General features: G+C 36.4%; 1 protein-coding gene across 1 annotated transcript in view; it reads left to right on the top strand.

Annotated features, from left to right (window-relative positions):
* LOC148941013 (uncharacterized) overlaps positions 1 to 16161 on the top strand; it is a 157765-nt gene that overhangs the window by 8589 nt on the left and 133015 nt on the right. The window contains exon 4 of the mRNA XM_089105142.1: positions 10078 to 10249. Coding sequence (XP_088961268.1) covers positions 10078 to 10249 — 172 coding nt within the window. The remainder of the gene's footprint in view (positions 1 to 10077; positions 10250 to 16161) is intronic.

Genomic DNA, 16161 nt, shown 5'->3' on the forward strand with positions numbered 1-16161 from the left:
GTGTGTGTGTGTGTGTGTGTGTGTGTGTGTGTGTGTGTGTGTGTGTGTGTGTGTGTGTGTGTGTGTGTGTGTGTGTGTGTGTTGAGTCTTTGAAGGTCGAAATGCATTATATTAAAAATATTTTTCTTTTCTTTTTTTAGTATTTTGTGTAATTTCTGTTTTTCTCCTATTGTTTTCCTGGCCATAAAGCCTTACAAACTCAACACCCTTCAAAACAAACATTTCTAACCCAGGCTAGTTTTTTTCTATGTTGAAGTGGTTTTGCCGTAAATTTACTGGTTGAATATTTTGATTGATTGATTGATGGATAGTCGGAGTGCAGTTGCAGTCACAGTAGCAGTTGTAGCAGTAGTCACCCTGAAAGTTTCAAGTTTAATCTCTACCCCGTTCCTAAATCACTGCAGTCACATGTTTTTGATAGCTTGGACAGTGTCTTTTCATTCTGCTCAAGATTCCCTGAAATTTCACCTCAATACTCTTGGCATTTAGATATGCAGGATCATACATTTCCTCTTTGCCCATGATATGTTTTGCATGAAAAAAAGAAACATTTGCAAAATTTGCATTCCTCGCCCCGAGGGCTGTGGGGGGCATGGCATCCCCGGAGGCATAATTGTAAGACCTTTAGACTATTCTAAATAAAATAACTTTTCAGATTTTTTCAGTACTAAGGGGGGCATCTGAAAGGGTGGTAGTGGTTGTCCCCTCATCCCTTTTCAACATCCATTGAAAATTTCAACTTAAATACTTCTTAGATATTGCTACTGCGTCCTTTTAACCACCATCCTGTATATGGTGGGTTTTGATTTTGTTTGTCACCCCTTCAATATTTTCTAAAAGTTCTACCTTAATACCCCAAGCCTTTTTGGAGACTCGAGATCGAACATGCTCTCTTTTTCCAAAAAACAACCTTATATATGGTTCTAGGTGCTTACCCCCCCCCGGTGATTAATCCCCCCAGAAAATACCCCCTGAAAATACCTTTGCTGAAAATGCCCCCGAAAAATTACCCCCACGGAACCCCCCTCAAAAATGCCCCCCAAAAATACCTCTTGGAAAATACCCCCCCCGGAAAATATCTTCCAGAAAACAACCCCCGGAAATTACTCCCCCCCCCCTCGAAAAATACCCTCGTGAAAATAAGGCTTTCAAGATTTGAGAATTTTATTTGAGTTATTTTCCGTAGGGGGAAGGAATTTTGTACTTGTGTATTATGCGCCACTCACTCAAGTGTACGCTGTGTAAAATTCGAGAACACATCGGTGTTTTCGTTAGTTTCTTCGTTACTTTATAAATAAATATGGGCTATAGATTTGCACATTAGGGGGGGGGGAAGTATAGCGGGTACCTATGGAAAATACCCTCTGGAAAATACCCCAACACGGAAAAACCCCCCGGAAAATGTCCCCCCACGGAAGGAAGCACCTTACGGAAAATACCCCATCCTTCGAAAATACCCTCGTGGAAAATACCCTCCCCCCTGTGAAAAATATGGTTTCTATATTTGAAACTTTTATTTGATTTTTTTAGTTTCGTTGAAAATTTTTAAGGAGCGGGAAAAAGAGAAAAGAGGAAAAAGAGGAATACAAGAAGTATCTTAAAAACTTTGAAAAAGGAACACAAATCCATCTGTGTTGAAAAGCCTTTCATATGAACTTCTACAATTTTTGGCAGTAGCTGGTACCAAATTAAAAAAAAATGAAGAAGAAAAAAAATATAGGCGAACAATCATCAAAATTAAGCTTAAACATATGCCACCAAAAAGTTTAAGAATGTTTGGCTATCCTTTGAAAGGATAGTTGGCCATATATCCTTAGAACTGTAAATAAACTAATTTAGAATTATGTCAAATAACTCTTGGCATTTATAAGTTGTTAGTAGTAATACGTAGGCTGCATACCTCTCTGTTCAACTACTTTAAAATATTGGGAAGTTTAAATAATAAAATAAAAATAAATAAAAAATTAATTAAATAATAAGCAAGGCTAACTTACGAAAAAAGAAAAAAATCATGCTGTTTAAAAGATTTAATCGAACTCTATAGTATTGGAAATCAATTAGATCAATTACTTGAATTATCCAATTTTCACAATTTACACAATTCACATTTTCACATTAATCCATATTTTGATGCTTTTCCCACTTATTTTCTTGTTTTGTTATTTTCTTATTTTCATTCTTATTTTCAAATGTCTATCACTCATATAATTCTCGTACAATTCATCTACAAGTACCAAAATTCCTTCCCCCAACGGAAATTAAAAAATAAAGCTCAAATAAAATTCTCAAATTTGGAAAGCCTCATTTTCCATGGGGGTATTTTCCTGGGGGGAGGTATTTACCAGGGGGGCTATTTCCCGCGCGGGGGGTATTATTTGGGGGGTATTTTCCATGGGGGGGGGTATTTTACGGAGGGGAGGGGGATTTTTCAAGGGGGGTTTCGCCGGGGGCTAAGCTGTGTTTGCTGCTTGCAGAATATTTTGATATCTCCTCCCTCCCCCTCCCACATCTTAGTTACGCCACTCTTAGGGGTACTAGTGAATAAAGTAGTTGAACTTTTTTAAGTACAAAGAAATCCCAAAATCCTTAGGCCATATACCTAGAAAGAACTGTTTTTTGACTTCTTAATGTCCAAATACTTCTCCCCCTGGGAAATACCCCACTGGAAAATACCCCCCCCCCCCCGTGGAAAAGAAGGCTTTCCAAATTTGAGAGTTTTATCCGATTTCTTTTTTAAATTCCTGAAGGGGGAAGGAGTTTTGGTACTTGTGCATTACACTTTGGTTGCATCTGAGAAAATTGGTTTAATAGCCACAAAGACAAGTGACAGAATAGATGGAAAACATATAATTTATAATAAGGGGGTGTAAAGTATAGCGAGTCTGCATGCAAAACGTATTAGCTACAATTACTCTGCGCGTTATGAAGTAAGAATTGTTTTCTAGCCTCATGCTGTCTATATACTTTACCCCCCTAATTTGCAAGTCTATAGCAAATTATATATTTCCAATCTATTCTGTTACTTGTCACATGTCTTTGTGGCTATGAAACTGGTTTTCTCAGATCTAACCTGAGCGTAATTCTCGAGTGTGTTTCATTTAATTCGCAAGTACCAAATGACCTATAAAAAATCATACAGCCTCCTTTGTGTGGTTTTTAGAACAAAGCTATGTTTCCAAAAGGTGATGAATTCCGTTTTAGTCAGCAAAAACTACTAGTAGATACTTTCTATGGCAATACATCGTCTGTAAAATGTGACAAAGCTAATTTGTAGAATTTAGCACAATTTTTGATAAATTCCAAAGCATAGGTTGAAGTTAAATCAAGATAAATAACAATCTACACAAAATAGTGCAATTTTTTTTATTTTGCTGTTGAAAAATTTTGAAATGTATCCAATGCTTTGGAATTTGCAAGCAGTCGAAGAGATGCCAACTTGTTCTGATGATGTAACTTCAGCTTTCTTAGACTAGCTATCTTTATATCATCTTTTCAGTAAGAATGTGCAATTTCTTTGGTCAACAGATTGTGATGCAGCTTTTGAAGACCTTAAAATCACATTAGGCTTTGATGCAATAGAAATATACCTTTACTAAAACGTGTCGGTAACAGCCATTTGTGATGCTTCGCTGAGAGGTTTGGGATCATTGTCTCAAATGATCCCAATCTGCTCAGATCCTTTACTGAGCAAACATTACCCCATGTTTGCTCGAAGGGACACGAGTAACTCATTATGTGTTTTTTCTTTACGTTGAATGTAATTATTTGAACTTCAGTCTGAAGAATTAAAGTTCTTAACTTCATAGCATCCTGGATCTAAACTTAGTATAAAAACAGAATAAAAACAGCAATGCTTTTATGTAGCAATGTTAAATGTAATTTTTATTTTCAAAATCAATTTGTATAAAATGCTTTCACCTACAACTCTCATCATCAACAGCAGGAATGATAAATACTGCAACTGCTAACAACTCGCTGCAGGACAAAGCCACCAGAGGTCAATCCTTCCCTTAAAAGTTGCACTTTGTTCGTGTTCACCCTAGCTAGAAAACCTGTCTTGGCTAAATTTATATCAGACGATTTCTAGTTTTGTTAGTGATTGGTAGATGACATATTTTAATTAATAAAATTATGCCTTTGTGTCTAGAGTTTCTAAATCTCAGGGCTAAAGTCTCCCCCCGCCAAGATTAATTTTTAAAGGCTGTCAAATAAAAAGACACCGATTTCTACCAAACACAAAAATACTTTTCTTTTTTTTATGATCAAAGACCGATACTTTAATCAGTGCTTAAAACGTTAAAGTAAAATTAAAGGGAGTCCTGTTAAACAACGGTGTAGAAGAAGTCCTGTTAAGCAGGCTTAAACAGCTTAGAATGGTAGTTACTATAAATAGGGTTGTATTTTGGCTATGCTAGTTTAGTATTGCCAATATAACTGCTAGAAGTTGTAAGATGTTCTATGTGGTTTCTTTGTTCAAACGTAATTATACATTTCTAGACTTGAAACGTTTTATCAATTGGGTTGATACAGTTTAGCTCCACTTGCCAGTGCAAGAAACCATTTCATCTTCTGGCACTCCATTTGCCAGAAGAGGTTCTGCTGAACAGAATATTTTTGTAAAAATGACAAGAATAAAACCGAAGTAAATATGTTATTATATATGTTGTGAAAAACAAAACAAAAAAGACAACGAACAACATGCTAATCTTGCAACCCTTATATCTACGAAAATTTACTTTTCTTAAACTTTGAGCCTTGAAGTTTCCGAAGACTCGATTTAATATGGTTCAGCTTCAATACATTTGACAAATTGTTGAATAAAAAAAAAGAAAAACATTCAAAACTTTTTCTACTACATTTGAAAATACCTCAATTTTTCTTCACCTCATTAGCTCTAATGGGGATTGGGCCTTTACTGCTTACCAAAAAGGGGAATTGATATAAAATTTTAATGGGAAGTAATAGATCAAGTTTTAGAAAATGAGGTAATTACCAGGACTAGTGGCAAATCATCATCTGTGATGGAGCCGTGAAGCCTATAATAAAAAAAAATTGGAACCTAAAAAGCCAATTTCAATTCGAGTTTCTATGCTTTAATCCATAATTCATTTAACCAGCAGAGCCAAACTTGCATGAAGTGATGACTCTTAGATTTTTTTTGTTTTGATTAATTATTCTAACTGATTTTTTTTGTTTTGTTTTATGGAATAGGCTACGGCTTAACTTTCAAATCTATCCATCCAACCATAGCGAAACATGCGCTTGACATGACCCGCAGACTCTTGTAGATGTAGGTTTTCGTAAGATGTAGAGATGTAGATTTTTGCTTCAATACATATTTTAACTAAGTCTTTTCTTATGCTTTTGTAGCTTCTATTCTTGAATATATCCAGGATTTGCACAAAATCCAAAAAATTATGAACTGCCATTGACGGAACGACGGATCGATGGTTGTTCGCTAGTATCCGTCGATGGCAGTTCATAATTTTTTGGATTTTTTGCAAATCGCGGATATTGGCGAATGACTTGCTTTTATGGTTGTTAGACATTTGATTTTAGTTCACACAATTTTTGGCTGTCTTTTACTTTTATTTATCTTTTAATTATCAGGGTTGTTCTTTGGTTTTTGTTTTTTTCGCACCAGTTTTTTGCATTTGTTTTTTGTTGTTTTTTTCTTCGGCATTTTTCTTGAATAAATTATTTCGTTTCGCGCTGAAGAAGGGAGGCGTTTGTCCTCTAGAAATATTCGCTTTGTTGTGTTTTTTCAGTATCTTCATTTGGCCTTTAAAAACCCCATTTTTGCTCGTTTTTCTTTCTTTATGACAGTTATTTATATAATATAATGTCTTTTGAAAGGCCCAAAAAACGAAAATTTGCAGTTGCAGTTACTATAAATGATGATTCTTTGGAACCAACACCTATCAAAGATGTGAAATTTGACAACCTGGACCATCAATTGCGACAAAGCCAATACGGACAGAAAAAGCAAAGGCTATTGCTAAATTGTCTGAAGTAATCAAAATCCAAAAACGTATCAAAAATGAAAATGAAGAGCAAAGACACGGGCGGTTAGAAAAAATACGAAACCAAACAAGTGACGGAGTCAAAAATGAAAATGAAGAGCGGCGAGTCAATGAAAATCAACCTGGACAGCGAGAATAAAAATTTATTAAAATCGAAAATTATAGCAATGATGATTGGGTTTGGGATTTTGACATCAATAAGGTCATAAATGCATACCATACCTTTGTTAAAAAAAAACGTTTGGCGATATGTCTTTCATAATGACGAAAGATAAGCCGAGGTGTAAAGAAGCAAACAAATTGAAAATGATAGCAATGATGATTGGGTTTTGGATTTTGACATGGATAAGGTCATCAAAACCTGCCATACCTTTGAAAATCAAAAATATGGACTGGATAAATTGTTGGAAGAAAAAGAAGTTTTTGTCCCACCACCTGAACAATTAAAAGAAAAAAAGGTTCGGCGATATGTCGTTCGTAATGGCAAAAGACAAGCCAAGGCAAAAGTAGAAGTTTTTGACCCACCACCTGAACAATCAAAAGGAACAAAAGTTCAGGGATATGTCTTTCATAATGACAAAAGACAAGATGAGGCAAAAGTTAAAGGTCCAATAAAAAAAATGTGTAGTTTTACAAGGGCACAACTTCTTATTTAAGGTTCTTTTGGACGTCATGAAATCAAGAAAAGGCTCAAATTATCTGCGTTTAGAAGACAAGCGACAGTGAGAATCTATATTAGAAATCCTACCGTGTGCCCCATACTTTTGTTAAAAAACAAAGGTTCGATGATACGTATTTCATAATGACGAAAGATAAGCCAAGGTGTAACGAACCAAAAAAATTTGAACGTGATCGCGATGATGATTGGGTTTTGGATTTTGACATGGATAAGGTCATCCATTCCTACCATACTTTTGAAAATCATAAACATGGACAGGATAAATCGTTGAAGAAAAAGAAGTTTTTGTCCCACCACCTGAACCATTAAAAGAAACAAAAGGTTCGGCAATACGTCTTTCATAATGACAAAAGACAAGCCAAGGCAAAAGAGGAAGGTTCTGTCCCACCACCTGAACAATTAGATGAAATAAAGTTTGTCGTCGCTGCCTACCATTACTTTAAAAATCAGAAACCTTGACTAGATAAACCGTTGGAATAAAAAGAAGTTTTTGCCCCACCACCTGAATAATTGAAAGAAACAAAGGTTGGGCAATATGTATTTCACAATGACAAAAGACAAGCCGATCCAAAAGTTAAAGGTGCAACTAAAAAATACAATCTTACAAAGGCGCCACTTCTAATATAGAAGCCGGCCACGCTGATGTTAAGTGTTAGCTGATGTTTAATCAGCTTAAAAAGCCAATACTCTCCATGTATATGTTGTTATAAAAAATTTTTTTTAAGGGTTTCGGATACTATTGAGCTGAGTCATTCTTTATTTATAAATTGCTACCACGGACTATTTGAAACACAAATTGCTTGGAATTTGTTTTGCTACCTTACATAGATCTGTTCAAAGAGCGATTGTTTATCATAAATGTAAAGATCCCTCAAAATGCAATGAGAAAGCCACACCAAAAAGAAAGTGGCTCTTCATAGACAAAACGGCACTAGAGGGCCTTGATCACATTTTGCTAATATTTTAATAAACTCGACACAGAATATTGAATATTGATTTAATTTAAAATATTATTTGAACCCGTAGTTAATAGTCATAATCAGTTCTGACAAAACCACCAGAGAACTAAAGTAAATACAAGACCAAAAAGAATAGCAGCATTGGATGCAAATAGCAAAACTTTTTCGCAATAAAATGAATAATTTAACGTCAAATTTAATATCTTATTTTATTTCCAGATTCTATTGTTTTTTGTTGTAAATGTATTGTTTTTAGTTTTAGATTATTTTAGGTTTTGTCTTTGCTCTTTTAATTAGTTCATTCTACGTTGTACCGAAGACGCTTAATTTCACACAGGCAGAATACGTGTTGCTTGGTCTGTCTTTACCTTTCTTTCTACTGGTTGTAGACCTGTGATCTTGTTATTAAGATTGAATTTTTTTATTTTTATTTTAACTTCTTAAATTGTGTTTGTTTTTTTGTTTTTTTTTCAGAAATTGAGATAGCGTCATGACTTGCCAGATTGGCTTTAAATCTTTTATTTTTGCTGTAACAAGTAATTATCTACAATTTTTCAACTAAATTACCTAGGTACTCCAGAGCCTAGACCTAAGGCTCCTAACATGAGATGTAGGCCCAATTGGTGGTACTTATCAACTATTGGCCGGTCGTGGGTAGGACATGCACCCTTCAGTGGGCTAATTTAGAGCTTTAATTAAAAAAAAAAATTCCATGTGAATTACGTCACATTCATATGCATTTGAAGACGTAAAAAGATGCATGATAGTATTGCAATAACGTGGTAAATTTAGAGTATATTTGCAAAACAATACTTTTATTCTATCTAAAATCAAGGTACAAATTAAAATTTTCAGACAGGGAAGAAAAAAAATATGTATGTTTAGTTAATCTAAAAACTTAGAATTCCATCGGAATAATATTGTGAATTTTAGAGTCAATATTTAGTTTGTGTAAATGCTGTTTCCGTTGTTCTTGTTTAAGAATTATTATACAAGGACAAATTTTTCGCAAAAGTAACTGAAGACCCCGCTCACCACTTTGATTTAAGTGTAAACTAAATAAAAACAACAAGTTTTTTTTTCAACTGAAAGTAAGGAACAACATTAAAACTTAAAAAGAAAACAAATTAATGCGTATATGAGGGGGTGTATCTCCTCATCGACATCTCAGTCTTCAAGCTAAATTTTTTTGGCACTTTTAGAAAATGTTACTTATTGTTCTAATTAAACAACCCTTGTATTTCAGGATGCGTTTTAAAAGAATTGGGAGAAAATTCCAAGGAAAAATACCCCTGCCCAAGGATATAGCCTCTGGTCATTTCAATCCTGGTGAAAATTTACCCCTTTAACACCTCTAATTACCTTTAACACCTCTACGCGTAAAATTGAGTCGGTAAAGAGAAAGCAAGACATATAGAAATTTCATATAGAAATTCTGGCAAAATCCCCCAATATACAGTATCCCCTGAAAAGTTCAACCCCTGGAAACTTCCCTCTGCATGGAAAATTTTCCTCATGCAAAATCTCCCCCTGCAGAATATTTGTCCTCCCCTCCTCCCCCGAAAAATGTATGCATACCTCCCAATAACAAATTCTATATATAAACAATAGGCAAATTTTAAACCTTCAAGACCATTCCCCAGGGGATGTGGGGGTCATTTTATATCCCTTTCAACTATGCTTAACAAAGAAACTATCTCCGAATTTTGATAGGAGGATTTTGAAAAAAAAATTGGCGCGGGAGGGAGTCTAGTTGCCCACTTATTTCTTTGGACACTTAAAAAGGGCACTATAGCTTGTAATTTCCATTAAAATGAGCCCTCTTCTGATGTTCTAGCCCTTCTGGGTCAATAGAATCACCCTGGGGAAAAGAAAAAAAAACAATTAAACACGCATCCGTGATCTTTTTTCTGGCAAAAAAAATACAAAACTCCACATTTTTCAGATAGGAGCTTGAAACCTCCACTGTAGAGTTTTCTGATACGCTGAATCTGATGGTTTGATTTTCATTAAGGTTCTATGACTTTTAAGGGATATACCCTCCTTTTTTCAAAAATAAGACAAATTTTCTCAGGCTCGTAACCTTTGATGGGTAAGATCAGACTTAATGAAACCTATGCATTTAAAATCAGCATAAAAATCCAATTCTTTTTATATATCTATGGGTAATCAAAATTTTGTTTTTGAGTTTCGGTTACTATTGAGCCAGGTCGCTCCTTACTTACAGTTTGTTACCATGAACTATCTGATCAACCATTGTAGCATGATAAACTTATTTACATGGTGGTAGTTACAGCTTATTAATGAATATTTGTTCTTTCAAATACATTTGCTCCCATACTTGAACTCTTTATTTTGTTTACTTAAGTAAAAAAAAAACAAAGAAAAAAAAATCATATTGTGATTATCTTCTTAGGACATACAACCAGGATTGTCAACTGGTAATTGTGAAGAAATCACATGGTATGTCATAGCCTGTATATCTGGAGTTGCCAATGTTGCTTCTGCTCTCGCATGGATATACTTATTCAAAAAGATGAACAAACAAAGAAAGGAACATCGGGAATTGAAAAGGATCCTATATGACAGTATGTATATATTCTTTCTGTTTTGTTACTATTTTTGGCAACTTTTTTTTTGGCTTTTTTTGCTTGTTTTGGCCTTTTTTTTTTACTGATCAAACACTATTGTAAAACTTATTAAGAAGTGGCTGTTCTCAGATGCATTGACTTCAATACTTGTTTTATTTTGTTTATTTAAGAAAAAAAAACTTAGATTATGAGTTAAAAAATGTTCCTAGGATATAATATCGACAACACAACACTAGGAACAGAACTGCATACTGTAACAGATCGAAGAAAAACATGGTTTTCACTGGCTGTTATTAGTTTAAGTCATCTTAAAAGACAAATTTATTAGATTTTCGACTGTGCTGAACAAAATGGCTATCTCAAAATTTTAATTGGGTGATTTTGAGAAAAAAATGAGCGTGGGAGGGGGCCTAATTGCCCTCCAATTTTTTGGTCACTTAAAAAGGGTACTAGAACTTTTAATTTCGGTTGAAACGAGCTCTCTACTGATATTCTAGGACCATTGGGTCGATACGATCACCCCTGGGAAAACCAAACAAAATAACACGCATCCGTGATCTTTCTTCTGGCAAAAAATGCAAATTCCACATGTTTGTAGATAGGAGCTTGAAACCTCTACAGTAGGATTCTCTGATACGCTGAATATGATGGTGTGATTTTCATTAAGGTTTTATAACTTTCAGGGGGTCTTCCCCCCTTTTTTCGAAAATCAGCCAAATTTTTCTCAGGCGCGTAACTTTTGATGGGTAGGACTAAACTTGATGAAAGTTATATTTTTGAAATCAAAATTAAAATCTAATTCTTTTGATATATCTATTGGTATCAAAGTTCCGTTTTTTAGAGTTTAGTTAACAATTGAGCCAGAACGCTCCTTACTTACAGTTCATTACCACGAACTGTTTGAAAAGTCTAATACCTACTGTGTCATCGGCGCTTTACTGAAAACGAATTATATTAAAAATATTTTCATTTCCAGTTACTGCAGCATTGAACATGAATATACAATTACAGGGAAATAAAATATTGAACGAATGATCTTTCAATAATTAATAGCATTATACATCAAACATTCAGTTCAATTTTATCTGTACATTCCAAGACTGTTCAAGACACGTAGGCCTATAGTTTTCAGTAAAACTCCAATCACAGAGTAGGTTTTAGACGTTTACAGTGAAAGAAGGAGACAATACCCAAACTCTTCTTTCAAGAGATTTTTGTTCGGTTCAAGCTGGATTTGCGTATTCAATTTAATTTTCACTCGTTTTAAGATTTATTTACTCATTTATATTAGCAGCTATTGTTTGTTTGTTTGCTATGATTGTTTATTTAATTTTTGTTCGTTTTGGGTTTCCTTTATGCCTCAATAGCAAAATATTTTTGTTCGTTCTAAGCTTGGTTCGCATATTCAGCTGAAGCTTTACTCTTTTTGAGATTTACTTATTCATTTATATTAGTAGCCTACCTGTTGAATGTTTTTTTTGCTATCATTGTTTGTTTAATTTCTGTTCGTTTCGGGTTTCATTTATTCTTTAATAGCAATATCTGGTTGTTTTTAGCTTTTGTTGTTGTAGGTCTCTATTTCCTCTGCTCTTAAATTTAATATGTCCTTTACTTTTCTTTAAAAAACTTCTTTTTCCGAAAGTGTTTTAATTATTTCTAATTGAAAGAGGATAGAGTTAGTAGAAGGGGGGTGCCAGTCGTGACGGGACTCCTTATATGGGCATAGAATACTAACGGGACTCCATATATTGGCATAGAGTCATTAGGGAGAACACGTGGTTAATGGGGTCAATGACCTAAATTTCCAAGGTCGATGTTGTTGTTGTAAGTGCACGCTCTCAGCGAATGTCAAGGTCGATGTTGTTGTTGTTGTTGTAATTGCACGCTCTCAGCGAATGTTATGCCGTCATTGGGAATTTGGAACACCTGTGCTGTCGACCTAAATTCACCTATCGTGAATCAATAATTCCCCTTAAAAACAACAAATTAATTCCCCTTTCTTGACAGATCAATCAACCAATGACATCATCTGTCAGACTTTAAAAACTTTCGCCTAGAAACGATTCTCCAGGAATAGATCCAAGTCATTAATGTCTTTGCCTCGGAAACAACTCTTTTGGTCGAACTCCAAAGGATATTAATAACCAAAGGCCATGGAAACAATTCTCCAAGAAACATCTTAGCGATGAATTGTTTTAGCGTGAGAATCAGGTTTCATATTAATTTGAAATACATTAGCGCAGAGATGCCAAAAACAAAAGGAACACGCTGAATTACGTTTAGGGATTATTTGGGCGAAACTGTTTTAGACAGGTTATGGAATTATTTCGGCGAAACACTTAGAGACATTTTAAAAGATGATTTTTGAAGAGATTTTGGAAGAGGATTTGAGGATGAAACTCTGTGGTCGTTATAATACACAAGTTTCATTTGAACAGTGTTGTGAGGTCCTCTACCCCAACCCCAAAGGGTTCCGATCCCCCTACCCCAACCCCGAAGGAAGCCCCCGGTCCTCAAAGGTCCCCCGGGCTCCCACCCGGCCCCCCCAGACCCCCAAAGGCCACAACCCAAAAGGGTTCCGATCCCTCTACCCCAACCCCAAAGGGTTCCAATCCCTCTACCCCAACGCCGAAGGAAGCCCCCGGTCCTCAAAGGTCCACTGGGCTCCCAAAGGGCCCCTGGCCCTCAAGGTTCCCCCAGACCCCCCCCCCCCCCGGGGCCCAAAGGGCCCCCGGACCTCCAAAGGGGCCCCTCTCCCTCCATCTCCTCCCTCCTCCTCTCCTTCCCCTCCCTTCCCCTCCTTCTCCTCCCCTCCTCCCCCTCCCCTCCCCTCCCCTCCCCTCCCCTCCTCCTCCTCCTCCTCCTCCTCCTCTCCTCCTCCCCTCCCCTTCCCTCCCCCATTTCTTATACTTTTTTTGTGCATTGAGACACAGAACGACCCAACTCTTGCATTTAAACGAAAGAAATTCGAAATGAACTTTGAAAAATCAAGAAAATGTAACTGTGACAAGGTAAACCACTACCAAACACTACTGAAATATTCCAACTCTTGCATTTCAATGAAAAAAATTCAAAATGAACTTTGAAAAATCGAGAAAATGTAACTGTGACACGGTAAACCACAACCAAACACTACTGTAATATTCCAACTCTTGCATTTCAACGAAAGAAATTAGAAATGAACTTTGAAAAATCCAGAAAATGTAACTGTGACACGTTAAACCAAAACCGAACACTACTGAAATATTCCAACTCTTGCATTTAAACGAAAGAAATTCAAAATGATCCTTAAAAAATTAAGAAAATGTAACTGTGATAAGGTAAATCACAAACAAACACTACTGAAATATTCCAACTCTTGCATTTCAACGAAAAAAATTCAAGATGAACTTTGAAAAATCAAGATAATGTAACTGTGATAAGTTAAAACACAACCAAACACTACTGAAATATTCCAACTCTTGCATTTCAACGAAAGAAATTCAAAATGAACTTTGAAAAATAAAGAAAATGTAACTGTGACTAGGTAAACCACAACCAAACACTACTAAAATATTCCAACTCTTGCATTTCAACGAAATAAATTCAAAATGAACTTTGAAAAATCAAGCAAATGTAACTTTGACAAGGTAAACCACAACCAACACTACTGAAATATTCCAACTCTTGCATTTCAACGAAAGAAATTCAAATGAACTTTGAAAAATCAAGAAAATGTAACTGTGACAAGGTAAACCACAACCAAACACTACTGAAATATTCCAACTCTTACATTTCAATGAAAGAAATTCAAAATGAACTTTGAAAAATCAAGAAAATGTAACTGTGGCTGTGGTTTACCTTGTCAAATTTATATATTCTTGAATTTTCAAATTTCATTTTGAATTTTTAACTTTGCAATGCAAGAGTTGGGATATTTTAGTATTGTTACGTTGTTTTTTACTTTGTCAGAGTTACAGTCTCTCTTTTTTCAAAGTTCATTATGTATTTCTTTAGTTGAAATATGTTTTGTCGTGCTCTACCTTGACACAGTTAAATTTCCTGATTTTTGTTAGGTTAGGTTAGGCTAGATCAAGTTAGATTAAGGTTAAGTTAGGTTAGGTTAGGTTAGCCTACGTACGCGCGCGTACGTAGGCTAACCTAACCTAACTTCTGTGTCTCAATGCACAAAAAAAGTATAAGAAATGGGGGAGGGAAGGGGAGGGGAGAAGGGGAGGAGGAGGAGGAGGGGAGGAGGAGGAGGGGAGGGGAGGGGAGGGATAGGAGGGGAGGGGAAGGGGAGGAGGAGATGGAGGGAGAGGGGCCCCTTTGGGGGTCCGGGAGGGGCCCTTTGGGCCCCGGGGGGGGGTCTGGGGGAACCTTGAGGGCCGGGGGCCCTTTGGGAGCCCAGTGGACCTTTGAGGACCGGGGGCTTCCTTCGGGGTTGGGGTATAGGGATTGGAACCCTTTGGGGTTGGGGTAGGGGGATCGGAACCCTTTTGGGTTGTGGCCTTTGGGGGTCTGGGGGGGGCCGGGTGGGAGCCCGGGGGACCTTTGAGGACCGGGGGCTTCCTTCGGGGTTGGGGTAGGGGATCGGAACCCTTTGGGGTTGGGGTAGAGGACCTCACAACACTGTTCAAATGAAACTTGTGTATTATAACGACCACAGAGTTTCATCCTCAAATCCTCTTCCAAAATCTCTTCAAAAATCATCTTTTAAAATGTCTCTAACTGTTTCGCCGAAATAATTCCATAACCTGTCTAAAACAGTTTCGCCCAAATAATCCCTAAACGTAATTCAGCGTGTTCCTTTTGTTTTTGGCATCTCTGCGCTAATGCATTTCAAATTAATATGAAACCTGATTCCCGCGCTAAAACAATTCATCGCTAAGATGTTTCTTGGAGAATTGTTTCCATGGCGTTAGGTTATTAATATCCTTTGGAGTTCGACCAAAAGAGTTGTTTCCGAGGCAAAGACATTAATGACTTGGATCTATTCCTGGAGAATCGTTTCTAGGCGAAAGTTTTTAAAGTCTGACAGATGATGTCATTGGTTGATTGATCTGTCAAGAAAGGGGAATTAATTTGTTGTTTCTAAGGGGAATTATTGATTCACGATAGGTGAATTGAGGTCGACAGCACAGGTGTTCCAAATTCCCAATGACGGCATAACATTCGCTGAGAGCGTGCACTTACAACAACAACAACAACATCGACCTTGACATTCGCTGAGAGCGTGCACTTACAACAACAACAACATCGACCTTGGAAATTTAGGTCATTGACCCCATTAACCACGTGTTCTCCCTAATGACTCTATGCCCATATATGGAGTCCCGTCAGTATTCTATGCCCATATAAGGAGTCCCGTCACGACTGGCACCCCCTTCTACTAGAGTTTCAGGAGTTATTCTTAAAGAATTGGGACAGAATGCCAACTTTAGCGTAAAGAGCGAGGTGTTGAGGAGGAGCAGCCCCCCTCATATACGTAATAATTTCTGTTCTTTTTAAGTTTTGATGTTGCTCCTTACTTTCAGTTTAAAAAACTTGTTTTTTTATTTAATTTCTGATCGTTTTTTTAATAACGCTAGGAAATTTGGTTAGATCTCCACCGAAAAATCCCTCCTCCTGACCATTCTCTTTATTCTCTAGACCAGTGGTTCTCAAATTGTGGTACACGTACTCCTTGGGAATATGCAAAAAAATTTAGGGGATAAACGGCCAACCAGCAAAAAAAAATAAAACAACCCTCTAACTCTAGGATTGGTAATTTTATTTATATTTTAGCTATAGTTTACTTGGTAGTCTATCGGTAACTGAAAAGGGGTACCAAAAATATTTTGTGGGTAAAAAGGGTTACAGTGTCAAAATAAGTTTGAGAACCACTGCTCTAGACAATTCAATCCTGGTGAAAATTTACCCCGGGCACA

The sequence above is a fragment of the Artemia sp. Qi Xiang Cuo genome, chromosome 19 (assembly GCF_049724085.1).
Source record: "Artemia sp. Qi Xiang Cuo chromosome 19, ASM4972408v1, whole genome shotgun sequence".
Classification (NCBI taxonomy): Eukaryota; Metazoa; Arthropoda; class Branchiopoda; order Anostraca; family Artemiidae; genus Artemia; species Artemia sp. Qi Xiang Cuo.